This window comes from Molothrus ater, chromosome 22 (assembly GCF_012460135.2).
Source record: "Molothrus ater isolate BHLD 08-10-18 breed brown headed cowbird chromosome 22, BPBGC_Mater_1.1, whole genome shotgun sequence".
Classification (NCBI taxonomy): domain Eukaryota; kingdom Metazoa; phylum Chordata; class Aves; order Passeriformes; family Icteridae; genus Molothrus; species Molothrus ater.
The window spans coordinates 5,295,800-5,322,427 of record NC_050499.2 but is presented as its reverse complement, the minus strand read 5'-3'; the positions used below and the strand labels follow the sequence as shown (position 1 = coordinate 5,322,427).

The 26,628-nt window shown below is 54.3% G+C and overlaps 1 protein-coding gene across 1 annotated transcript; it reads left to right on the top strand.

The window, feature by feature from the left end:
• Positions 1-1,921: 1,921 nt before the first annotated feature.
• TECTA (tectorin alpha) lies at positions 1,922-25,920 on the top strand. The gene is made up of 23 exons (XM_036397478.2): positions 1,922-1,985; positions 3,765-3,898; positions 5,027-5,314; positions 8,403-8,540; positions 9,137-9,302; positions 11,047-11,459; positions 12,117-12,687; positions 13,563-14,155; positions 14,546-15,119; positions 15,779-16,389; positions 16,679-17,240; positions 18,004-18,203; positions 18,983-19,366; positions 20,239-20,525; positions 20,623-20,903; positions 21,027-21,137; positions 21,492-21,694; positions 22,005-22,168; positions 22,287-22,535; positions 22,978-23,140; positions 23,826-23,913; positions 24,032-24,148; positions 25,364-25,920. Exons 1-23 carry the CDS (start codon positions 1,922-1,924, stop codon positions 25,462-25,464), a joined length of 6,462 nt encoding a protein of 2,153 aa, XP_036253371.1. The 3' UTR covers positions 25,465-25,920.
• Positions 25,921-26,628: the final 708 nt, after the last annotated feature.

Genomic DNA, 26,628 nt, shown 5'->3' with positions numbered 1-26,628 from the left:
CAGCAGTGGAGCTCCCCACCAGCACCAGAGAGGGTGGAAATGGGAACAGCAAAGAAACCTTCTGTGGGCTGGACTGGGTGAGTTTTTCCTCTTCCACCTGTAAAAAAGCAGGACTTGGATGGCAAAACAGCTCCATTGAAGCTCCAGGGCAGTGCCTTTGAACCTAGCACTGTTTAATGCTAATCCTGTAACTTTATATAGATGGGCTTTTTTTTTTCTCCCCCCCTTTACACAAAGGAGGAAGGGGCTCAATTCTTCTGAGGGTTGGGTTTTCTGTTCCCTGAGCAGCAGAGCTGCGAGCCCAGCTCTGTCTCTCTGGCATTTCCATCTGAATCCACCTGAAGGGGGTGAGCTTTTGGGGAAGAAAGAGGCTTCTCTCCCTCTCCAGGCCAGAATCTGATCTCCAGATTAGCCTGCTGGTTATCAACAGAGGAGCAACAGTTGTGATTGCAACTCAACACTGCTCCAGCCCTGGAGGAGCATTGAGGAAAAGGGAGTTTTCAATTGGGAGAGCAAAGGGCTGAGCCATCGTTTCGGTCAGCAGCAATAATTGGCATGGCAGCACGGGCATGCATTCCCCATTGACATAGGATTTCTCCCTGCTCTACCAAGACTGGGCTAAAATTTCAGACCTGATTGCTCCTCTAGCCTACAAACAGGTTGGTAATTTTTTTTTTTTTTCCATACCTAAAAAATGGTATTTTTGGATGGGATGTGTTCAGTAGCGCGTTCTTTGCTGTCTGTCCTGCTTTGCTCTTGTCCTTGCACTGCCACAATTCCCACTGGTCCCTCTCTGCTAATGAGACTCAGATCTACATTCTATACAAAATTCTGCCTCTCTCCTTTCACCTTTCCAAGACAGGGAATGTGCTAAAACTTCTCCTTGGTGGAATGAACTTTTCCCCACGGAGAATGTGCTCGCAAAGATCTTTCCTTCCACCGTGTTCCAAACTCTGAGTGATGGGAGTGATGTGGGATAAATTATGGGATATTCCCCCCCTAATCCTGTACTCTGTGGCATTAGAAGAAGTTGGATCTGTAAATCCACATTTTCCATAAAAACAGATCCATGGGGAGAACACAAAGGGTTTTTAGGGAGATTTTGGATCTGTAAATCCACATTTTCCATAAAAACAGATCCATGGGGAGAACACAAAGGGTTTTTAGGGAGATTGTTAAGGCTGGGAGGCTGCTGTTGACACCCAGGCTGTTCATCATGCACAGCTGGTGTGGGGAGCTCCTAAATCCCTTCCCAGCTCTCCTGGTGAATCCCAGACCTTTCCTGGGAGCCCTCCCTGAGCCCTGCCCGTGCGGAACGAGCGCAATCCACAGGCAAAGAAATCAAAGCAGGTGTTTTAGCAATATTTTCTATTGGATTAATAACCAGTAACAAATTGCATTAGGCACAGAAGGAATTAGAGCTGGCACAGGATTCCGCTCTCATTTTGCATCTCCACTCTCTCAGTCTCTCATTGATTCCTGTACAAGGAGCTGCCCAGCTGTGTAAATGTTTGTGCTCCTTCCACGCTCATCCAGCGCCCTGAGTGATGGCTCTGGTGGCAGCCAGGGCAGAGGATTTGCTGAAGCTGAAGCCCCTGGACCATGAGAGCTCATCACAGCTCTGCTGTGGATCAGAGCTGCTCCCCTGGGATCATCCCTGCTCAGGAGAATAAGGAGCACACGGAGGCTGTGGCTGTTCACAGCTCCCAGACATGAAATGAGCTCTTCCATGAGGTGTTTCTGGGCTTCCTTTGGCAGAGATTTGCTGTTATCACCAGGTGTTTCAGGGTTTTCTGGCAGGTGAGGGACCTCACCTGAAACATCCACACGTCAGCAGCAGCCAGGCAGCTTCAGGAATCCCCTCAAAGATGAGTTTTCCTACCGATGTGATGCATGGCTGGGTTTGTCTCCTTCCTGCAGGATGAACAAGAGATCATTTCTGGGAGCCTGGGTGGCCCTTTTGGTGATAACAGCACAGCAGCGAGGTGAGTATCCCCCAGCAGGAAAATATTCCCCAGCTGGGCTGTGCCCAGAGACCCCAGAGGGCTTGGAAAATGACCCCAGAGGGCTTGGAAAATGACCCCAGAGGGTTTGGGAAACCATCCCAGGGGGTTTGGGAAACACCCCAGAGGGTTTGGAAAATGACCCCAGAGGGTTTGGGAAACCATCCCAGGGGGTTTGGGAAACCATCCCAGAGGGTTTAGGGAAACACCCCCAGTTCCTTGGCTGGAGCAAAAACAAGAATCAGAGTGACCTGAGTGTTCCCCATGGGGAGGGAGGGACTGAGAGTCCCGAGGGCTGCTCGTGTTTATCATTTGTGTGGCTGTGTGTGCACCTGGAGCATTGCAGAGGAAGCAGGAGTTTGGAAAATGTCTGTGCCAGGGCTGCTGAGCAGGCCTGGTAGAGTGGCACTGATAGAGCTAAAGAAGAATTGAGGAAGCTCTGCTGAGCCTTCTGTTTAAAAACGGAGTAAAATCCGTGTCCTGTGGCTGTGCCTTGGTTGTGATAACTCCTCAGGTGTGTAACAGCTGTGAAATTATTTATTTTACTGCCTGGCAAGAGGAATTTTGCTGTGGCCCTTTGGATATGTCTGTGGAAACAGGGCTGTGGCTTGGACACCCTCAATGCCACCTCCCCTGTGTCCAACAGGGCACTCAGGGCACACCAATGTCTTAGGAAATCAGGATGCCAGTGGGTTAGGCCAGATTTCCCCTTATCTCCCTTTTCCCAGGGAAATTTGCAGCCTGGGAAGGGTCCATCAGTGACTCCTTAACGCTCAGAGCATGGAGCACCCTCAGAGCTGGCACCAAGGAGAGCCCCCTGTGTGCCCATGGGATCACAGAGCAGCCTGGAGACCCCCAGGAGCTCAGGGCATGTCCTGAATCCAGGTGAACAGAGCCAGGATTGTTCCAAGCCCGGGGGCTCTGTCGTCCCAGATTGAATGATTGAATGTCATGAGGGCTTTCCTGCATCAAAGAGGGGGGAGAAGGGGGAGGCAAACCCAGAAAAATCTCATTTTGCTCTGTGAGGAGCTGACTGGAGGAGCAGGACATGAAATGACAGCAGAAGTCTGGCTGGGACAAGAAGGGAAATGTGTCCTGGGGCCTGAAGTGGCTGCTTGTGCCTCAAGCTGATGGATTTTAGGCTGGTAAAAAAGCAGCAGGCTGAAATGTGTCAAAAACCATCCTCTGAAGCACTTTTGGGACAGACAGCTATGTCCTCTGGCAGTGCCTTTTAGCAGGAAAGCGAATTTTGCTGGGCAATGTGGGAGCAGCCGTGCCCCCTCAGGCTGTGAGCCCGACAGGAGCCCCGGCAGGGCAGGAGGAAGGTGGGCACTGCCAGGAACGTGGCTCTGGGGGCTGCAGTCGGTGCTGTTTGCCCCCCTGAGCACCTCACGGGTGGAACAGCCTCCCCTGCCCACCCTGGAGCAGGGCATGGACCTGCTGTCCCCCTGTGAAGCCAAGATTGGGGGGTTTGACTTGGTCACAGTCCCAGGGCAGGAAAAACGGCAGCTGGGGTGCAGCCTGTGGTCACTTGGCTTTGCCCTGGGTAACCTGGATGAGGCTTTTCCTCCTGAGCCCGGCCTAAAGCCAGTCCCACAGCTCTGCCCTGGCTCCAAGCACCCTTTGGCTGCTGATGTTGGGGTTTGGTGCTGTTTTCTGCTTTGGCTGCTGATTTTTGGGTTTGGTGCTGTTTTCTGTGGCCTCTCTGAAATCAGGACTGCCCTGTCCCTGCTCTCAGGACTCTTCTCCTTCTCCTTCCAGCTCACACCATGGCAAGCCTGTACCCATACTGGCAGAACGACACCAAAACCCCCAAAGTGGACGATGGCAGCTCCCCTGAAATCAAGATCTCTGTGCCATTCATCTTTTTTGGAGCCCAATACAGAAGCGTTTATGTAAGTGGAGAAAGCAGATCTTTCCTTCATCCTTTTCCTTGCCATTATTGGCTGCATTTTAAACATGCTCTGCCTGTCACCAGGAATTGGAAGATTTATTAGCAGCCACCTGACAAGTTCTTAGATTTCATGAACTGATAGGTTTTATGATTAAGAAAGTCAAAGGTATATTTAATGGGATAATGTTCATAGGAAAGGAATCTAAAAGGCAATAAATTTTCTTTGTGGGTGATTAAATGGCACAGCAAAGCGAAGGGCTTGACACAAGGGACATTATTCCTGCTCCATGACAAGAAACAAGAACATGCAGGACCTGCAGGGGGGAAAGGGGGCAGCAGCTTTGTGGGGGCCCCAGACATGGACAGGCTGCTGCTGCTGCTCCCAGGTGATGGCACAGCAAAGCCTGGCTAAGGGGACACCAGGGCTGGGCTGAGAGGGCTCACCTGAGCTCACCCAAACCTTAGACAGGGCCTAAGTCAGCCTGACTGTGCCACATCCCGAGTTTTGTGGTTTTGTGGGATCAGAAGAGAGGCAAAGACTCATCCCTTCTCCAGCTGGTGTCTGTGCACAGCAGCACTGGGAAAGCAGAATCCCGTTCCCTTCTCTGGTGGGGATTCCAGCACCCAGGGCAGCAGTGCCATTTGTTATCCATCCTTTGCAAAAACGTTGTTTTGGGGAGCATCTGCAGCAGACCCTGGGGAGGCTGAGGTGGCACCTCCCTGCTCCTGGGGAGCCCCAGGATCTGTCACAGATGACAAAGCCAAGGGCAGTTTTTTCCATGCAGCCACCTGCACCATCATCCACGTCCCTCAGTGCTGCAGGGCTGAGGAATCCCAAAAATTGAGGAATCCTAAAAATTGAGCAATCCCAGGAGCAGTGCCTCAGCAGATTTGGGTGCCATCTCCTGCAGAACGTTATGTTGAAGAATTTTCAGGGTTTTGAGGCTTCCTGCACCAACTCTTGCCCACCATGGGTAGGATGAAGCTGAGTCATGCTCGGGCTGCTCACCCTCTGTCCGTGTATGGGGAGAGAAGGTTTGGGTTCACGCTTCCCACCAAACCAGCCTCTCTGTGCTGCTTTATTCTGCCAAACCACACTTGCTCAGACACCATGGGGGTCTCCACGCAGGTCAACAACAATGGAGTGATCTCCTTCAACGCCCTGGTCAGCCAGTTCACGCCCGAGGCCTTCCCGCTGACCGACGGCCGCGCCTTCGTGGCGCCCTTCTGGGCCGACGTGCACAACGGCATCCGCGGGGAGATCTTCTACAGGGAGAGCACGGAGCCAGAGCTGCTCCTCAGGGCCTCCAGGGACATCCGCAGGCACTTCAGGGACATGGCCTCCTTCTCTGCCCGCTGGCTCTTCATCGTCACCTGGGAGGAGGTCACCTTCTACGGGGGGAGCAGCACGACGCCGGTGAGGAGCTTCTCATGAGTGTTTTTTATGTCTTGTCCTCTAAAGAGGAATTTTTTTTTTTATTTTATGTCTTGTCCCCTCCAAAGAGGTAAATTTTAGAAATTTTGGGGGTTGATGGAGGTGTTCCTCACTGTCTGTGTGTAAAATTGAGGAGGTGACCTTCTACAGGGGGGGAGCAGCACGACACCGGTGAGGGATTCTCGTGGGTGGATTTTATGTCTTGTCCTGTAAAGAGGGGAGGTTTTTTTATTTTATGTCTTGTCCCCTCCAAAGAGGTGAAATTTGGGGGTTCATTCACCTCCAAAGAGGGGAATTTTGGGGGTTGATGGACATGGTCTTCATTATCTGTGTGTAAAATTGAGGAGGTGACATTCTACGGGGGAAGCAGCATGACGCTGGTGAGGGGCTTCTCGTAGGTGGATTTTATGTCTTGTCCTGTAAAGAGGGGAGGTTTTTATTTTATGTCTTGTCTCCTCCACAGAGGGGAATTTTGGGGGTTCATTCACCTCCAAAGAGGGAGATTTTGGGGGTTGATGGAAGTGTTCTTCATCATCTGTGCGTAAAATTGAGTGAGACACTTTGTGTTCATGCTCCCCAGTTCCCTTCTGGGCAGAAGGGATTTTTCATTCTCTCCCCTGAGCCCCGCTCCCTGCTTTAAGATCCCCAGGGAAAGCAGCTCCTCCTCAGTGTTTGCAGGATCTAAGCAAGGCCCTGACACCAATTAGGACTTTTTGGCTTGATCACAATGCATTTCTTGCATACAAATTCGGCTGTTTCTGACGGCAGCTCCCTGCTTGCATGGGAGATTGATCACGCTGATCAGAGTCACGCTAATGACTTGGCCATGTCACATGGCCACAAATGTGTGAGCTGTAGCTCACAGGAGGGGGATGGCAGTGGGATGTTTGTCAGGGCATGGACAGCTTTTAAATATCTGGTGAGTTTGTGAGCTGTGACTGCAGCTGATGCCGGGAGCCTCGTGCTGGACTGCTGGTAGGGGTGAAGATAGAATCAGAGTGGTTTGGGTGGAAAAAGATCGCCTCACTCCACCCCCTGCCATGGCCAGGGACACTTTCCTCTAGACCAGGCCTGCCCCAAGCCTCATTCTTGAACAGCAAATGAGGGATCCCAGCTCTTGTCTGCCTTGTTCAGGATTAGCCTGTGTGCTGTGAGTGCCAAAACCCAGCTTCTCCTGTCTCGAGGAGTTGGCTCTGATAAACAGTTCAGCTCTTTTCCATTTGTTAGAGAAGCTTGAGATTTCATGCATATTTTTTTGCCAGTCCCGGCAGCACTTGCAGAAAAACCCCACACACATATATTTATATATATATATATTTTCAGACAGCAAGCAATATAGAGATTCGTGTATTGCCTGAAGAATTACATTTGCAACACAATGCAATTTATTTTGCTTTAGAGCAGCCTTCCTGCTCAGCAGCAGCCAGGGCTCGGGGTTGGCACGGGGAGTAGCACCATGCAACTCAAGCAGGAATTTCATCGCAATGCAGAAAAACTGCAGAAAATTTGGGAATGTGGCCTCAGGGACGCTGCAGTTGCTGCCTGGAGATGTCACCTGAGCAAATGGGTTCATTTTCTGAGGGCTGGGCAGAGAGAGGGCTCCATGGCCTCCAAAGAGGGGAATTTTGGGGGTTGATGGAAGTGTTGCTCATGAGGAGAGCCAGGTGTGAGATTCTCCTCCTGCCACCCTCCCAGAGGCTCCTGAGCATGGAAAAGCTTCTCTGGCACTTTCCAAGTGGCACTGCCTTTGTGTGTGACAAGTTTGTGATCTCCCAGCATGGCAAAAGGCTTGGCAAAGGTGAGCAAGAGGAAACCAGGAGTAGGAGAAAGAATCTCAGGGAAAGGATGAGGAGTGGAAGTGGCTCTGCTGTGCTCCCTGCCCTGGTGTGAACTGTGCCATTTGCAGCTGCTCAGAGGCAGCTCTGCCCACACCTCTCCCTCTTTCTGTCTCTCCTGACAGCTCCCGGAGCTGCTTCGCCTCCGTGTGCCTGAGCTCTCCTGGCAGGGGCCTCGTTTCCCTGGCAGTGACATTCCCTGTGGCGTGCAGGCGCCCTGGGCTCCCCTCTGAGGCATCCTCAGGGCAGTGGGTTTGCTCCAAGGGGATGGGACGTGGTGCCAAGTGACCCCCAGCCCTCCCCTTCCTCCAGCAGCCATCAACCAACTGCCCACAGTGCTCAGGACTGCTGAGACAATGCAGGAGAAGCCCTGATGCTTCCCAGTGGGAGATGTTTGGGTCTGTGGGCTTTCCCAATCACCTGGGAATTGTTTCTGTGGCTGCAGTTTCCTCCCCAGGGTGCAGGGTGCAGATAGCCAGGCCTGAAAGGTTGCTCTGCATTAATTAAAAGAGAGGCAGCCCACATTTGCTAAAATCCTGCTTGCTCAGAGGCAGGAGGAGCTGCTCTCAGGGCATGGTCCCAGGACAGGAAAATGCAGGGAGCTGAGAGAAGGGACTGACTGAGCTCCCTGCTGCTGGGTCTGCAGGGATGGAGGGGATGTCTCAAGGGAAGGAGCTGCCTCTGCCTTTCTGCACAGCCCTGAAAGGGAAGATGGGCTCTTCCCACCTGGATCCTGGCTGGAACGTGGCTGGAGTCGGTGGGGCTGGAAATGCAGAGTCATTTCAAGTGAAAGCAAGAACACGAGCAGAGGATTTAGCAGGTGGGGAGGGGATTTGGCAGGCAGCAAAGTGCAGGATATACATGGCTGGCTTGGATGTAATCCACCCTCAGCAGCGTTGTAGGATGTGAATGTGGAAGGGAACCGGGAGAGATAATGCAGGAATGAAGCTAAGACAGGGTAATGGGAGATAACAGATCACAGCCACCAAATCCTGTCAGCTTATTCTCATGCTGCCATCTATTGGTGTTCCCCTGGATCTGAGGTGCTCACATGCTCCCGGGTGGAGGAAGGAGCAGAATGGCAGCTGCTGGAGCGGTGGCAGCAATTTTGGGTATTTTAGGTCTCATTCCACTTCTGCTCTTCGCTGTGAGGCTCACCCGGGCCAGACTTCACTGTGGCAGGAGGGCAGGAGGAAAGCTGTACCCCCTGTGAGGGTGGCCGTGGTTTCCCACAGGTGAACACGTTCCAGGCTGTCCTGATCACAGACGGGGTGTCCTCCTTTGCCCTGTTTAACTACCACGAGATCAGCTGGACCACGGGCACAGCCAGCGGAGGGGACCCCCTCACTGGTCTCGGCGGGGTGATGGCTCAGGTGAGGCTCCTGCTCCCATGTCCCCATCCCTGATGAGCTCTTGGGTGGCTGCCTAGGGCTTTTCCAAAGCATCCATGCTTCCTCAGGCCACTGAGTCCCTCAGCATCCCCAGCACTGGCCTTGCACTCAGCTGCTGGGATGAGCACTCCACAATTTGGTGGTGGCAGCAGTGCCACAGCCAGTCCCTCTGCCTGAGGAAGGGGACATTGCTGCATAAGGAATGTGGGAATCCAGCATCCCCACATTGCTTCCTCACTTCATCTCTCCCTGCATTGCTCCCCCACTTTATTTTGGCCACTCAGTTCACACACCCTTAGATCTGTGTGTACATACATATGGATCTATACAAATGTAAATCTGTGAATACACTTCCCTTCTGCTTGTAGTGCCTGTTTAGCTTTTCATTCACATCCAGACTACCTGAAAACAGAAATTTAGACAACCTGAAACCAGAAATCTCCAGATAGAGCTGTTAAAACTAAAGATGTACTCAGGGGGGAGTAGATGTACTCAGGGGGAACAGAGAAGTGAGGAAATGCAGCATTGCTTTCCCATTGCCAGGATGGGTGATGGAATTTGCTCTCTCTCTGCTTTAGGCTGGCTTCAATGGTGGAAATCTCACCAACTTTTTCAGCATGCCAGGCTCCAGAACCCCAGACATTGTCAATATTGAGGAAACAACCAACGTAAATGTCCCTGGGCGCTGGGCTTTCAAAATAGATGGCAGAGAAATAGACCCGGCCAACGGCTGCAGCCTGAGAGGTAAGGGAGAAATGGCATTGCTTGCCCCCAAATTTTGGGGTGCAGTGTAGCAAAAGGTGATGCTGTTGGGGTGCTGCATGACCTGTGCTTTTGCCAGGGTGTCCCCATGAGCTGCAGCAGGGACAGAAGCACAAGAGAGGGTTCAGTCCTTGCACATCTCCGAGTTCCTGCGATAATTGGTGGCAACAGGAAAGACCCAGGGGACAGCAATTTCCTCCTGCCCATAAATTAGGGAAGCTGATCTTGTGCCATTTCCCTTGTTTGTGCATGAGGAGCAGCAGGTTTTGCAGGCAGGACAAATGTCATGTGTCTGCAGCAGTTACAGAGCGTGTGCCTGTCACTGACAGCGCAGGGCCATAAAGGGATTAATCGATGCACACTCTGGCTGCACAGGGGCTCTGCTGCTGAAAGATTATTGCATTTCCATTTGACAAATAAAGCTGTCAGGAGCATCCACTGTGCTCCAGGAGTCTTTCCAGCAAGTGAGGATTGTCATTTGCTGACAGACACTGGAGACATGTGGCTTCTTTATGTCCTAGTTTAGGACTACTCGAGGTCCATGAGATCCCAAGGCTCTTGCAGCTCCAGCAGAGTTTTGGGTCCAGCTGCTCCAGCATTTCCCAGCTGCTGACCCCTGGAAGAAAGGCTGGACTTTGCAGAGAAGCTGGAAACCAGTCTCAGCTCTGCGGATGACAAGAGGAGTGCGAGTAGATCCCACCACTGGATTTAAATGTCACGGTGAACGGGTGATTGCCCTCCACGAGAGGAGATGCAGCACGAGGTGTTGGATCCGAGTGACACCCCCTTCCCAAATTCCCCACACCAGGGATGGTTGGAGCGTGGGCCTTGCCAAGAGGAGACATTTGTTGCAGGGAAGCAGAAAACAGCTTTTTTTTTTTTTTTTTGGTAGGAGGCAGGGAAGAGAACAAAAAGTTTAGGAGAGGTAAACTCAGGCAGCGCACGGCAGAAGCCACGCGCTGGAGGAGTGTGAAAAATGGCCAGATGGAGGGGAGAGAAACCCTCACGGGGACTTGCCATCCTCGTTCTCCAGCCTTCTTCCTGCCTCTCCTGTCTCTCACCAGCCAAACCCGCTCCCTCTCTGGTGCTGCCTGGGGCTGTGAGATCACTCAGCACCCTGCTGGGGCTCGTGTATGGGGTGGAGTTGCTTATCAACAGCTCTTTGGTGTAGTAACTACTACGAGATCTTCCTGAATGGGAGTAAATTGCTCCTGGGGCTGCTGATGACAGAGTGACTTTTTGGCCAGCACAAGGGAACTGTGGAAGTGAGAGCAAAGCTGGAGGATGGTGCAAGCGCAGCAAAAGTGCTGGAAACTGCCTGCAAATGGGGCTTTTCCTTTGGGAAAACAGCACAAATCCCTCTTGTGCCCTGCAATACTGAAGAAACAGAGTGATGGGTGTCCAAAATGCGTAGAGTAACCTTCAAGTTTTCCAGCCTGAGTGTTGCAGCACTGACCCCTGGATTTGTGACAGCACTCGCAGCATTCTGGGGACTCGTGGCATGGGCAGGACTCAAAGAGGATGCACCACACATTAGAAATGAAACTTGGGATTTGCTGAGCAGCTCTTGCTGGGAGTTGCACAAAGAAAGCAGCTGAGAAGCCCAGCAGCAGGACACGGTGGTGGTGTCTCCACCACAGGCCCAGCAGGCCCTGAGGGTGGCTCAGAGCGTGTTTCTGATTCAAGAGGTGATGTAGCGTGGGTTTTCCCCTTTCTGTCTTTCTAGGACAGTTTCTCCGCCAAGGGGAGATCTTTTGGGACAACTCCAACTGCACCACCAAGTGCCGCTGCCTGGACTTCAACAATGAGATCCTCTGCCAGGACATGGCCTGTGGCCCCTTCGAGGCGTGTGAGACGAAGAGCAAATTCTTCCAGTGCGTGCCGGTGGAGAGCAGCACCTGCGTGGTGTTCGGAGATCCACATTACCACACCTTCGACGGCTTCCTCTTTCACTTCCAGGGTTCCTGCTCCTACCTCCTCGCCAGGCAGTGCTGGCCAGGCTCCCAGCTGCCCTACTTCAACGTGGAGGCCAAGAATGAGAACCGAGGCGGCTCCTCCGTCTCCTGGCTGAGGGATATTTATGTGGAGGTCTACTCGCACAAGATTGTTCTCCCCAGGGGCGGCTTTGGGAAGGCAAAGGTAAGAGCTCTGCTGGAAGGGGAGAACTTGCCAGGGCAGCTCCTCTGAGGTGGCAGCAGCCTGGAGAGTGTGGGATGGCACTTCTGGGCCTCGTGTGTCCTGGGGAATGGGCAGGGTGACACGAAGGGCCTGTAGCTTACCAATGGCTGTCCCTCTGTGCATGTCCCTATTCCAAGACTGTCGCAGACATCTACTATGAAAAATCCTTTCCTTAGGATTTTTCCTCTTGAGAAGCTGAGAGGCCTCAAAAACAAAATGTAAACAATGGTTATCTGCTGCTGTGGAATGCAACAGGTGCATCTGGGATTGGCCCATGTTGGTTGTTTCTAATTAATGGCCAATCAAAGTGAGCTGGCTCAGACTCTCTGTCTGAGCCACAAACCTTTGTTATCATTCTTTCTTTTTCTATTCTTAGCCAGCCTTCTGATGAAATCCTTTCTTCTATTCTTTTAGTATAGATTTAATATAATCTATATCATAAAATAATAAATCAAGCCTTCTGAAACATAGAGTCAAATCCTCGTCTCTTCCCTCATCCTAAGACCCCTGTAAACACGGTCACACAGGACCCCACAGCAGGGCTGTCCTGTCTGTGTCCCAGCACGAGGGCTCTGCTGCTCCACGCGCTGGCTCAACCGCTGGGTGTTGTCCCCGCAGGTGGACGATCTGGTGGTGTCCCTGCCCATCTCCTTGGAACTGGGTGCGATCAAGGTCTACCAAAGTGGGCTGTCCACTGCCCTGGAGACTGACTTTGGCCTGCTGGTGACCTACGATGGGCAGCACTACGCCTCTGTGTCCGTGCCGGGCTCCTACATCAATGCCACGTGCGGGCTGTGCGGCAATTACAACAAAGACCCCGAGGACGACGTGCTGCGCTCAGATGGGAGGGTGGCCACGTCCGTGCCAGAGCTGGGGGAGAGCTGGCAGGTGCCACACCCCGAGCGCAGGTGCTCCACGGGCTGTCTGGAGAACTGCAGCCTCTGCGACCCCGCCACCGAGGCGCTCTATTTCACCCCCGACTACTGCGGCTTCATCAACAAGAGCGGAGGGCCCCTCTGGGAGTGTGGCTCTGTGCTGGATCCCACTGCCTTCATCCACAGCTGTGTCTACGACCTCTGCAGCGCCAAGGACAATGGCACCGGGCTGTGCCAGGCCATCCAGGCGTATGCCACCGTGTGCCAGGCCCTGGGCATCTCGGTGGGAGAGTGGAGGAGCCAGACAGGATGCGGTGAGTGTTTGCCAGGGGTTTGCCTGTGTGCCCAGGAATGGTGACAGGAGGGGGAGGAAATCCAAGGGAGGGGATTGCCTGGAGTGGAGGGAGTTGAGAGAGAACTGATTGGTCCCTCCTCTCCCTGGCATCACACCCTTGCTCCAGCAAAAGTGTGGCACAAGTCAGGCGTGAGGTGAGAGCTCCACATTGCTCTGGAGGTCATCTGCTGCCATGAGGGGGGTTGGAGGCTGGACTGGAATGGGGAATGGTTGGTCTGTCCACCATCCTTGTCACCTTAAATAGCTGTGGGCAACTCAGTGGCTCTGGGGCTATTTTGGAGAAGCTCAGTACTGGCCAGGGAGACCTGGGTGGGAAATTGTGACCGTGTTCACCGGGGTCTGAGGATGAGGGAAGAGACAAGGATCTGACTCCATGTTTCAGAAGGCTTGATTTATTATTTTATGATATGTATTACATTAAAACCATACTAAAAGAATAGAAGAAAGGATTTCCTCAGAAGGCTAGCTAAGAATAGAATAAGAAGGAATGATAACAAAGGCTTGTAGCTCAGCTCTCTGTCCGAGCCAGCCGGGCTGTGATTGGCCATTAATTAGAAACAACCAACATGGGCCAATCCCAGATGCACCTGTTGCATTCCACAACAGCAGATAACCATTGTTTGCATTTTATTCTGAGGCCTCTCAGCTTCTCAGGAGGAAAAATCCTAAGGAAAGGATTTTTCATAAAAGATGTCTGCGACAGGAAATGGGGGTGGCAATCCTGCCCCTGAGGGGTTCACAGGTCACTCTGTGCTGTCTCAGTGAGAGGGTGCCCGCTGGCCCTGGACTCTGCTGTAACACGTCCTTCTGTTTGTCACCCCTCTGTGCCCACAGCGGCGGCCGTGCAGTGCCCAGAGCTCAGCCAGTACTCGGTGTGTGCCAGCAGCTGCCCTGCCACCTGCTCAGACCTCACAGCCCCCCTGGCCTGCACCTCCCCCTGCACCGAGAGCTGCGAGTGCCCCGAGGGCCACGTGCTCAGCGCCGACCGCTGCGTCCCCGTCCAGGGCTGCGGCTGCGACGTCAACGGCCGCTACTACGCCGTCGGGGAATCCTTCTGGGCATCCCCAGACTGCACTGTGCACTGCCACTGCCAGGCTGGAGGGGAGGCCAGCTGCTTCAACACCACCTGCCCCGAGGGAGAGATCTGCACCATCGAGAACGGCTACCGGGGGTGCTACCCGAAGAGGGAGACTGTGTGTTTGGTGGGGCAGGACCAGGTGCTGCAGACCTTTGATGGCATCACCTTCCCCTACCCGCTGGAGCAGTCCTACACGCTGCTCAAGACCTGCCCAGAGAGGCCAGACTTCATCGAGGTGGACATCAACCAGAAGAAGGTTGGCTCTGCTCCCAACGGGCCGCGCGTCGTGCGGGTCCAGGCTGCTGGCCAAGAGGTGAAGATTGGAGGCACCAGGCTGTCAGACATTAAGGTAAAGGTGCTGCCCAAGGACAGGGTGGGAGGTGGTGGCTTGTGGTGTGATCCAGTGGAGATTATGGGTCTGCGGCTGTGGACCCCACAGGGACACTTGAACCATCATGTGGAGGCCCTTTTGGTGCCTGTGAAGTTGTTGCCACAGCCCTGCTCCTTCTGTTTGCTGAGGAGCCTTTCCTGCCTCCTCCTTCTCCTGCAACTTGCTTTTGCCCTGGAAGAAAAATTGCTTTTTGTGGGCAAAAACCAAAGATACATCTGTCTGCCCTCACTCAGAGGACGCTCTGGGCCTTGGAGGGAGGGTCTGGGTCAGGGAGTGTTTAATGTGCACAGTGTGGTTGGGCAAGGCCACATCACCCTCCCTGAAGCCTCTCCACCTTGTTCCTTGCAGGTGAATGGATATGACGTGGACCTGCCCTATTTCCACCACTCTGGGCGCCTGGAAATCTACCGGACTGACAACAGCACCGTGATGGAGTCTGAGGGGCTCCTGGCCATCAGCTACTACGACTCTGGGCTCCTGGAGATCCACCTGTCCACCTCCTACTTCAACTGCACCGGGGGCCTCTGCGGCCTCTTCAATGACAACGCCACCGACGAGTTCTCCCTGCCCAAGGGCAAGTTCACGGAAAACCTGGAGCTCTTCCTGGAGAGCTGGACCACCTTTGATGAGATCTGCAATGGCGAGTGCGGGGACCTGCTCATGGCTTGCAACAACGACTCGGAGCTGCTCAAGTCCTACAGGAGCCGCTCCAGCTGTGGCATCATCAATGACCCCACCAACAGCTCCTTCCTGGAGTGTCACAGCGTGGTCAACGTCTCAGCCTACTACAGGACGTGCCTCTTCCGCCTGTGCCAGAGTGGGGGGAACGTGTCGGAGCTGTGTGACTCGGTGGCACGCTACGCCAGCGCCTGCAAGAACGCCGACGTGGACATCGGCCAGTGGAGGAGCCACAGCTTCTGCCGTGAGTCCACCAAAGATCTTCATCACCCAGGGTGGGCAGAAGGGAGTTTGGAACCCACCAAACTCAGGCAGAGTCGTTTTGGTGGGGATTTGTGGGTGTGCAGAGGCGGAGCAGCTTTTTGTGTGGGATGCTGGAATCACAGGCAGTGGTTTCTGGTGCCAGCAGAGAGAGATTTCCCAGGGAAGTGGTTTCAGGGTGGCATTTCAGGAGGCAGCAGAAGTTTTATGGGGCACTGTAGGAGCATTCTGGAGCCACAGATGGTGTCTGGTGGTGCCGTACGCCACCACCAGAGGACAATTTGAATAACACTGGATTTTAGCTGTCGCTGTAAACTTGCCTCATAACTCATAAGCAAATGTGAAAAATCCCAAGTGTGGCAGTAGGTGGTGGGAAGGCTGTGCCTGTCTCTGCCTCAGAGGTGTTTGTTTGGGAAATAACAGGAGGAGGTGATGTTTGGCACATAACAGGACAGGGTTGAGATGTGAGGGGGATGATGGCTGAGGGGAGAAAGGGTTGCAAAGGGAATGGGATGAGCCAGTGGCCACAGGTGCTGGGACTGTTTCCCCTTTTCCCCAAATCCATCACCACCCACTTTTTACCTGTTCCTCACCCCGTGCTGTCAGAGCTGGGGGCTCAGGTTGTGTTTGCCAACCCTGCAGCTCTCTCCTGCCCGGAGAACAGCCACTTTGAGGAGTGCATGAGCTGCGTGGAGACCTGCGAGAGCCTGGCCTCGGGCCCCGTGTGCAGGGACACCTGCTCGGAGGGCTGCCAGTGCGACGAGGGCTTCGCCCTGCGCGGCACCCGCTGCATCCCCCGCCGCGAGTGCGGCTGCAACTTCGAGGGCCGCCAGCTGGCCACCAACCAGACCTTCTGGATGGACATCTCCTGCCACTTCCTGTGCTACTGCAACGGCTCGGACAACAGCGTGTACTGCGAGAACGTGTCCTGCAAGGACGACGAGTATTGCCTGGAGGAGAACGGCCTCTACTACTGCCACGTCCGCACCGACGCCTCCTGCATCATCTCGGGCTATGGGCACTACCTGACCTTTGATGGCTACTCCTTCGACTTCCAGAGCAGCTGTGAGCTGGTGCTGGTCACCAGCATCTCCCGGCCCAGGGTGGAGCGCTCAGACACGTTCCCAGCGTTCACTGTCACGGCCAAGAACGAGGATCGGGACACCTCTCTGGCCCTGTGGGTGAAGCAGGTGGAAGTGGAGGTCTTCAATTACAGGATTGTCATCCACCGTGCCTACAAATACACTGTGCTGGTGAGTGCAGGGCCGTGAGGGCTATCATTATTTCTGCAGGTGTGACTCCCAAATTGTGGAGCAAAACCCTAGACATGAGGCCTTAGGGTTTATAAGGTTTTCTGGGGGTCAGATCATGCCTTGGGCTCATCCTAGGGTGCTGCCAGGCACAACTTTTGGAGAGGATTTGTGTTTTGGCTGTGGAGGTGAGGTCAGCAGGGACTTTTCTCTGGGAATGCCGAGCCACTCTCATTTGTGTCCTTCTGTGGGAGCTCCCCCTCACAGTGTTTGCCTTGTTCCCTCCCTGCAGATCAACGACGAGCGTCTCTACCTGCCCCTGAAGCTGGGCCAGGGCAAAGTGAACATCTTCGCCTTTGGTTTCCACATCGTGGTGGAGACAGACTTCGGGCTGAAGGTGGTGTACGACTGGAAGACCTTCCTGTCTGTCACCATCCCACGGGGCTTCCAGAACCTCACCTATGGCCTCTGTGGCCGCTACAATGGCAACCCTGAGGACGACCTGGTGGCTGCAGGGGGGACACCGGCCTCCAGCATCAGTGACTTTGTGCAGAGCTGGGCCAAGCGGGACGCATTCTGCCGCGTGGGCTGTGGCGACCGCTGCCCGGCCTGCGGCAAGGTGGAAGGATTCTGGAAGCCCCAGCAGCTCTGCAGCCTCATCCCCAGCCAAAGTGGTGTCTTTGCCAAGTGCCACAGCAAGATCAACCCCGGCTTCTTCTACAAGAACTGCCTCTTTGACACCTGCGTGGATGGGGGGGCCATGCAGACAGCCTGCAGCTGGCTGCAGAACTATGCCAGCACGTGCCAGACTCAGGGCATTGCCATCACTGGCTGGAGGAACTTCACCTCGTGCTGTAAGTGCCACCATCCAAAAGAAGGACCTCCGGGTCCTTCTTTTCCTGGGGTGCCAGGGAGGGGAGGCCAATGACCTGGCAGCCAATTCCTCCCATGCTTGCTGGGTGAAGTGGGTGAAGTCGGTGAAGTCTGGGACACTGTATTCTCCTGGAGTTGTCACAAACTGCATGTGGTACAGCAGGAGCAGGGATGGAAAAGGGGAAGTCTCAAGGTCAGAAGGCACAGGGATGGAAAAGGGTAAGCCTCAGGCTCAGAAGGGACATGGATGGAAAATGGAAAGCCCCAAGCTCAGAAGGGACAGGGATGGAAAATGGAAAGCCCCAAGCTCAGAAGGGACAGGGATGGAAAATGGAAAGCCCCAGGCTCAGAAGCCATCCCCCCACTGCTAACCAGGAATTCTATCAGTCAGCCTCAGTGCCAGCAGTGTGTGTTTGCTCTAATGAAGCTGCAGCCCCTTGTCAATAAGATGATGATGTGCTGTTCAATCAGGCTCCTGAGGATGGGCACCGCACGCATCCCTGGCAGCCAATCTGTCTGGCAAATCAAATGGGAAGTAATTGTCCTTGCTAACGAGACTGAAAATTAAATTTGTGTCGTTTTTCCCTTCTAACAAGCAAGCTCATGGCTCAGAGGCCCTGCTCTCACAGGGTGGTGAGGCCACAGACTGGCACCATGCATGACAGGTCTGAATCAGTCCCTGGTGAGGAGCCAGGCTGGTGGTGTCCATGGAGCTAATCTGTGCCTGTTTTGTCCCCTGCTCAGCTGTCAGCTGTCCCCCCAACAGCCACTACGAGAGCTGTGTGTCGCTGTGCCAGCCCCGATGCGCTGCTATCCGCCTGAAGAGCGACTGCAGCCACTACTGCGTGGAGGGCTGCCAGTGTGACCCTGGCTACGTCCTCAATGGCAAGAGCTGCATCCTTCCCCACAACTGTGGCTGCTACTCTGATGGCAAATATTACGAGGTACACAGCTCTTGGGGACTGCTCCCTCCCTCTGGATGATATTTGTGGGCAGAGTTTGAGGGGGGATGACAGTCAGGCTGGGCTGCTAGCAGGGCTAGAGAGGAGAGGGATGTCCTTCCATGGTGTGCTGCATAGGGAATCTTTCTATGCAGAAAACCATCATGCAGCAGTTGTTGGGTGAAGGTGGCCTGGGTTTCAAGCACAGGAAGGGGCTGGTGGAGGTGGGATGAAGAGAAGGTGGTGACTGGGAAGACTTTTTGATGAGTGCCAAAGTCCAGCATTGTATGACCCCATTGTGCTAGGTATTCACACATCGTAGATTCAGTGTTTCACACCAAATTTGCTTTTTCATAGCTACTGGATGTCACTGAGGAGTTTGAAGCAGCAGAGTCCTGTGCTGATAGCACTGGTCCTGTCATAGTGGCTTGTATTTTGTGCCAGTGAAACTGTTCTGTGCAAGGTGCCTGTGCTCCATGAGGAGCCAGTACTGGGGTACTGTCACATGGGCTTCCTTGCAGATGGGTTGGTGGCTGGCAGAATGCAAGAAAGAGGCCACGGGGGTTTTAAGCACTGTGGCTTTGTGTGTGCACAAGAGGTGAGGGAGGTTTTGGTGGCAGCGCAAACCTGAGTGTGGGTAGCAGAGATGTTGCAAGGCAGGTGCAAGCTGCCAGTGTGTTCTCTGCCCTCGTTTCCTGCTTGTCGTGTGACAGAGCGGTGCAAACCCTGTCCCAGACACCTTCTGGGCTGACAGGGCAGCCGCTGACGGGTCCCTCTTTCAGCCCAAGCAGCTCTTCTGGAGCGGGGACTGCACCCGGCGGTGCCGCTGCTTCCGGCGCAACCTGATCCAGTGCGACCCGCGGCACTGCAAGTCCGACGAGGAGTGCGGGCTGCGCAACGGCGTCCGCGGCTGCTTCAGCACCCGCAGCTCCTTCTGCCTGGCGGCCGGCGGCGGCGTCTTCCGCACCTTCGACGGCGCCTTCCTGCGCTTCCCCGCCAACTGCGCCTTCGTCCTCTCCACCATCTGCCAGAAGCTGCCCGACTTCTCCTTCCAGCTCATCATCAACTTCGACAAGTGGTCTTCGCCCAACCTCACCATCATCTCCCCTGTGTACTTCTACATCAACGAGGAGCAGATCCTCATCAGCGACAGGAACACTGTCAAGGTGAGGTCTCATCAGGGACGTGCAGCCCCTCCAGAGTGGGGCTGGGAGGGGAGAGTGGGTGGCAGTCCAGGCTGCACAATGGTCTCCACAAGGACTCCAGACTACTGTCAATGTTTCCACAGATGGGGTAGTAGGAAGCAGCTGTGGAATCTTTTATGAGTGGCTCATGCCTATAGGAGCGTCGGGGGGTAGGACAGTGGGGACAGATGGAGATGAGAGATCTCTGAAGCCAGGTCGTGAAACTTGGGCCCTTTATTGCAAAGGGCCTGGGTGCAGGGCACTGCTGGGAGCTGCCAGCCACAGCTCAGAGCTGAGAGAAGAGAGGGGTAGAGAGGATGAGAGGGAAAGAGCATAAGAGGGTAAGAGAGTAAAAGGGCAAGAGAGCAAAAGTGTAAGAGCACGTAGAAGGGTGAGAGAGCGAGGTTCCCGTTACCATACAATAAATCTTCTTCTGTGTTGAATATTCTAATTCTCACTAACTAATCTAGTACAAGATACAAATCCTATAGCATTTACATACAACCATCACCATCCTGTGTTACATTTTAAACCCTAAAAACTCCTCTTTGGGTCCCTTCTGCCAAGCTGCAGGGTCTGCTCTGCCCCTTGGGCCTGTCTGCAAGCAGAGGGTGTTGTTTCATCAAAAGGGGATCACCTTCAGCTGGCCATGTCATTGTTTTCCAGTTGTTCGGTAATTGAGGTATCTCAAAGCTTGCTTTCATTTCAATCTCGCTTATAGTTTCCATATTCTCAAAATCTTTTGCCAGACAATCATATTGATAAGGCTTTCCTGTTTCATCTTCCCCAACACATGCCCACATCCATAGGCAGGGATATGGGAGGGATGTCAGCTTCGTGTCCTCTCACACTAGGTGAACGGAAGCCTTGTGAGCATCCCCTTTGTCACGGGGCTGTCCACCAAGATCTTCAGCCAGGAGGGCTTCCTGGTCATCGACTCCAGCCCCGACATCCAGATCCGCTACAACGGCTTCAATGTCATCAAAATCACCATTGGGGAGCGGCTGCAGAACAAGGTGTGCGGCCTCTGCGGCAACTTCAACGGCGACCGCACCGATGACTACGCCACGCTGCGGGGCAAGCCGGCCGTCAGCAGCGTGGTGCTGGCACAGAGCTGGAAAACCAACGGCATGCAGAAGAGGTGAGTGCACAGCCAGCCCTTCCCCAGCAGGTGGGAGCGGGACTGGGAACAGGGCTGGCCATGAAAGGAGCCCCCACCACGTGTCTGGTGCCCACAGCTGCAACGAGCTGCAGTACTCGCAGTACGCCGCCTCCTGCGACAACGTCCAGATCCAGGAGCTGCAGAGTGACAGCTACTGCCTGAAGCTGACTGACATGAAAGGCTTCTTCCAGCCCTGCTACGGCCTCCTGGATCCTCTGCCTTTTTATGAGTCCTGCTTTCTGGATGGCTGCTACAACCACAAGAAGGTCCAGCTGTGCGGCTCGCTGGCTGCCTACGGAGAGGCCTGCAGGACCTTTGGCATCCTGGGCACCGACTGGATCGAGAAGGAGAATTGCTGTAAGAGAACTGGGGCTGCTCAGGTCGAGGGGAGCCATGTCCCACTGGGGAGTGGGGCTAGAGGTGGCTGCCCCTCGGTCTGAGGGTAAAGGTTGTGTTTGTGCTGTGTCTTGTGCTGTTTAGCAGGAGTGGTGGAAGATCCCTGCGTGGGCGCCGACTGCCCCAACCGCACCTGCGAGCTGGACAACGGCGGGGAGCTGTGCGGCTGCATCGAGCCCCCGCCCTATGGGAACAGTGAGTCCTCTGCTCCTGGCCCTATGGGAACAGTGAGTCCTCTGCTCCTGGCTGTGGGGTCAGTGCCGAGCTCCACCTTGGGCCATTATGCCACAGGGGCTTTGGGAAGGGACGTGCTGTGGGCTGTGACCTCTGCCAAGATGGGTTTTCCTGACCATGGAGGAGAGGAGAGAGCAGGGAACAGCTTTTTTAGGGTGCAGATTATGGACATCTCTGGTTTTGGAGCACTTTGAGCAGCAGGGGTGTAGGCTGGGCAGAACACACCACAGGAGAGGATCCCATCCCATTTCTGGTGGTGGAAAGAAGTGCCAAGGGGTCATTTGTGGTGATCTGAAGTTGTGTCATCTTCTCCAGCCACCCATGACATCATTGATGCGGAGGTGACCTGCAAGGCTGCCCAAATGGAGGTGTCCATTTCGAAGTGCAAGCTGTTCCAGCTGGGCTTTGAGCGCGAGGGCGTGCGGGTCAACGACCGCCACTGCCCTGGCATCGAAGGGGAGGACTTCATCTCCTTCCAGATCAACAACACCAAAGGCAACTGTGGCAACCTGGTGCAGGTGAGCTGGGACATGGGGCACACAGGGCTGGGAGCGTGGGACAGTCCACTGCAGTCAGCTCAGCCCCAGGGTTGGGGCAGGTCAGTGCACCTGATGCTTGGGAGGTGCTTTAATGGGCTGGGGGTCAAGGAGAACACAGGAAAGTTTGTAGAGTAGGGATGCAACTCCAAGCCCCACCATTCCATACCCTTTCTGGCCAGAGGTGATGGGGCAGCAGGTCCCTTGTCACCCAGCTCATTTAGAGGTGCTCATTAGGCGCAGGGAAGCAGGGACGCCTGGCATTAAGCAGTGCCCTGTGCTCCCTCTGCAGTCCAACAGCACTCACATAGTGTACAAGAACACGGTGTGGATTGAGAGTGCCAACAACACGGGCAACATCATCACCCGGGACAGGACCATCAACGTGGAGTTCTCCTGTGCCTATGAGCTGGACATCAAGATCTCCCTGGACTCAGTTGTGCGGCCAATGCTCAGGTAGGAGCGGGGCCCATTACACAGATGGGTGAGGCAGTGCTGGTTCTGAAGCCAGGCAACAATTTGGGGGTTCAAAACCTTTCCACCAACTGAGCCAGTGTTTCTTTGTCATTGTTAGCGTGATTAACCTGACGGTGCCGACGCAGGAAGGGAGCTTCACAACCAAGATGGCCCTGTACAAGAACTCGTCCTACAAGCACCCGTACCGGCAGGGTGAGGTGGTGCTCACCACCCGGGACGTGCTCTACGTGGGGGTCTTTGTGGTGGGGGCCGACTCCAACCACTTGATCCTGATGCTGAACACGTGCTACGCCACCCCCTCGCGGGACAGCAACGACAAACTGCGCTACTTCATCATTGAGGGAGGGTGAGCTACCACGAGCCCCAGTGGTTTTCATGGTGTCTGGAAGGGCAGTGGCATCAGCTGGCACAAGGACCTTTAGGACAATGGGATGGTTGATCAAAATCTGGAAAGGGTGAGGAGCAGTGTTGTTAGAGCAGGAATTAATTTGCTTGGTGTGGACACAGCCAGAAGCCCTGTGTGTGACAGAGTACCAGGTGCAGAGAGAAGCTCTTTCCTTGGGTCCATGACACTGTGGACAACACCTAACTACAGGAGGCAGGGGGATAGGGATCATGCACAGGCATTTTGGGAAGGTAGAAATGGCAGAGAGAGGTGACAGAGGCAGGGAATGATGCCCTTGTCCAGACAAGCCATGGCAGGGTCTAAGCATCCCACTGTGGGATCTGGGGTGAGGGTACGGGGAGGGTCACAGGAGGGTGGTGCTGAGCATCAGTGCTTTGCACAGGTGCCAGAACATGAAGGACAACACCATTGGCATCGAGGAGAACGGGGTGTCCCTGACGTGTCGCTTCCACGTCACCGTCTTCAAGTTCATCGGGGACTACGACGAGGTTCACCTGCACTGCGCCGTGTCCCTCTGTGATTCTGAGAAATACTCCTGCAAAATCGTGAGTGGGGCCAGTGCAGAGGGAGGGGATGCTTGATCTGAAGGGCTCTTCAAGCGTGCAGTGAGCCGTGATGATGTGGCATTGGAGAAGTGACCAGAGATGTAGCCCTAGGGGTGAGATGGAAGGGTTGTGTGTCCCTCTAGGCACGGGGAGGAGATGCTCTGTCACAGGCAGGTCACCCTGGGACCTTGTGACAGAGTTCACAGGGTCTGAGGATGAGGGAAGAGACGAGGATCTGACTCCATGTTTCAGAAGGCTTGATTTATTATTTTATGATATATATTATATTAAAACTGTACTAAAAGAATAGAAGAAAGGATTTCATCAGAAGGCTAGCTTAGAATAGAAAAAGAATAGAATGACAACAAAGGCTTCTGGCTCGGACAGGGAGTCCGAGCCAGCTGGACTGTGATTGGTCATTAATTAGAAACAACCACATGAGCCCAATCCCAGATGCACCTGTTGCATTCCACAGCAGCAGATAACCATTGTTTGCATTTTGTTCCTGAGGCCTCTCAGCTTCTCAGGAGGAAAAATCCTAAGGAAAGGATTTTCCATAAAAAATGTGACAGGACCTGGGCTCTCTGGTTGCAGGGTCCCTCTGGGAGCTGGGACAGGTGGAGGGGCACAGAGGGGGCCGGGGCAGAGGCTGAGGGTGACAGAGGTGGTGTTTATCCCCAAACAGAACTGCCCTCAGCACACGAGGATGGCCAGTGCCTTCGGCGAGGAGTCCAAGGAGCAGATCCTCTCAGTGGGACCTATCAGGAGGAAGAGTAAGTGTGGGACCCCAGGGAAGGCTGGGGGGGTTTGTCTGCCATCCCAGCCTCGAGGAGCCAAGGATCAGGGATTGAGAGCATGGCTCAGGTGTCCCCCTTTGCCGTTTGTGTCCAGGATCAGACTGGTGCGAGGACAACGGAGGCTGTGAGCAGATCTGCACGAGCCGGGCGGACGGGCCCTTGTGCAGCTGCGTGACAGGGACACTGCAAGGGGACGGCAAAAGCTGCAGGGGCAAGTACCAGGGTCAGGGTGGGCACAGCAGGGGACTGCCAGCCCCAAACTGGGAGCTGTGGGGTGAGCAGTGTGGGAAAGGGGCTGGGACATGTGGTGTGTCACAGACAGAAAGGGTGTGGAGAGCAGGGAGCCAGCTGTGCCCTGTCCCTGTCACTGAGGGCTGTGAGGGCACTGCTGGCACTGTGCATCCCATGGGATCTTCATCCTCTGGCTAAGGGAAAAAAAGCCTCAAAAAATGCTCATTTTCTTTAAAGTTAACCAAAACAACTGATCTCCGATCCCTGCTGGCATGGTGGCAACAGGGCACAAGCCATGTTTAACATCTCAGCCTCTGGCTAAGGGAAAAAAAACCTCAAAAAATATTCATTTTCCTTAAAGCTAAACAAAATAACCAATCCCTGATCCCTGCTGGCATGGTGGCAACAGGGCACAAGCCATGTTTAACATCTCAGCCTCTGGCTAAGAAAAGCTGACGCTGGCATGGGGCTGTGTACAAATCACAAACGGGATGGGGCTGCTGTGGAACGTGCCTTGAGCTGTTTTATTTTCCAGCATCAGTCCCATTACATGATTAGGACAATGGGAAGATGCCATCAGCTCACATCTTAGGCAGCAGACCAAGAATTTAATGTTACAACTCACTTTATAAGTTTTTTGACCTATCACACCAAGCAAAAGCATATTTTTCAATCCAATCACTATAAGCACACATACCTTTGGTTAAAACAATGCTTGTTTATTTTGAATACAATACCTGCTTGTAAGCCTTAAAGCACAATGCACAGAGCTCCATTATTAAGCCACAACTTTCCTAATATCTTGCTAGATAAACTTTTCTGTAGCTTAGAGAGTTATTCTAGACAAGCGTTAATACACAGATCATTGTTCTATTTGTCTTTGCTTTTCTACAGTTTAAATAATTTTTCTGCTGACCAATCTCATGGCTGCTGCTTAGCTCCAATCACAGTTCTACTGCCTCTGGAGCCTGCCTTTTGCAGCTTTCCCAAAACCCTCTAATTTTGTGAATTCCCCCAAGAAACAACCTCAGAAGAGCTGGCAGGCAGCTGCAAGGGAGGTGATGGTGCCTGCATGGCACAGGGCAGGGTGGAGTAAATGCAGTGGGTCCGGGCATTGGGGTGGGCACGATCTGAGGGGCATCTGGCAGGGAGGCACCCAGAGCCCCAGCTGACGTGGATCTTGTTGTGTTGGCAGCCTCCAGCTCTTCAGGGGAGCACCGTGCCCGAGTGACCCTGCTGCTGGCGGCCCAGCTGTGGCTGTGGCTGCGCTCAGCTCCGCGGCCCCTGACCTCGTAGGCGCGGCCCCGCCGCCCAGCCAAAAACTGTTCTCGCGTCAGCCGGAGTCTTTGTAGGGTAGGAGACAGCCCCCCCTGCCATGGCCACGCCGCTGCCCACCCGGCCATGCTGCGAGGAGGCCAAGGGATGTCACCTGAGAGAGAGGTGGGACGCGGAGCCGGCGGTGACGCGCGGCCGGCACGGCGGCAGCGACGGCTGGAGCAGGATGTTGGTGTTTGCCAGCAGCCACGTGGGACTGGGGTTTGGGGTTTTTTTTTGCAGATTTCCATCATTGATGTGGACTCAAGGAGGGGTTTTGCAGCTTTTCCCCAGGCTCTCCTTTGTGGGGAGATGAGGTGGCCCACACCACTGTTAGTGTGGGACAGGGTGGAGCATGTGCTGTCCCCTCACGTCTCCACTGTCCTTGGGAGCTGCCACCAGGGTCTTATGAGCTCACAGACTCCAGCAGAGGTAGGTGTTGGGGCACAGGTCATGGCCAGAGCAGTGCATTGCCATCTCTGGATGGTGTGACACCTTGGGACCGTGTCACCCTCTGACTCTCCAGAGCAGAGGTGGTGCTGAGGTTTGGTTCAGAGAGCCAAGCTCATCCATGGGGGTCTGGAAATCTTGGCATTGTGCTGTGGTGGTGACAAGCTGGTGCCAATAACTGGAAAGAGGTGCTTTCTGGTGGGCAGGAACAAGAGTCAGAGGAGGGAGGGATGAAATTCTCTGCCGTGTTTGTGTGGTGTGCAAGGGTTGAGGGTCAGAGCAGGGTTGGGGTCTGTGGGCCCAGGGCAGCATTGGGGTGCTGGTGAAAGAGTGGGGAGCAGCCTTGGGGTGCTGGTGGGTGTGGGGGGGCTGTGTTGGTGTCTTGTCTTGTGTTTGTACTCTGTGAAACGGCTGCGTGGGAATAAAAAGTGTTGTAATCCTTCGTAAGCACCGGCTCCTGTGTGGTGGGGGTGAGGAGCAGCAGGGCCTGGCAGGACACCAGGGCTGCCCAGAGTCCCTGGGAGGGATGGACAGGGAGTTTTGGGGTGCCAGGCAGGGGCACAGCAGAGCTGAGGACAAAGGTTGTGGCTGGAGTGTGGGTCTGGCAGGTTTGCCATGGAGTGGGCTGGGATGTAGGGCAGAAGGAGCAGAGGAGATTTGGGTTCTGGGGCAGGAGGGCAGCTGGTTCCTCTGCCT

Bases quoted from the DNA above. Each gene is read 5' to 3' on its own strand.
- TECTA (XM_036397478.2), top strand. From the start codon at position 1,922: ATGAACAAGAGATCATTTCTGGGAGCCTGGGTGGCCCTTTTGGTGATA. The intron at 16,390-16,678 runs GTGAGTGCAGGG...CCCTCCCTGCAG, and splicing joins CCTACAAATACACTGTGCTG to ATCAACGACGAGCGTCTCTA. The intron at 23,914-24,031 runs GTAAGTGTGGGA...GTTTGTGTCCAG, and splicing joins GGGACCTATCAGGAGGAAGA to GATCAGACTGGTGCGAGGAC.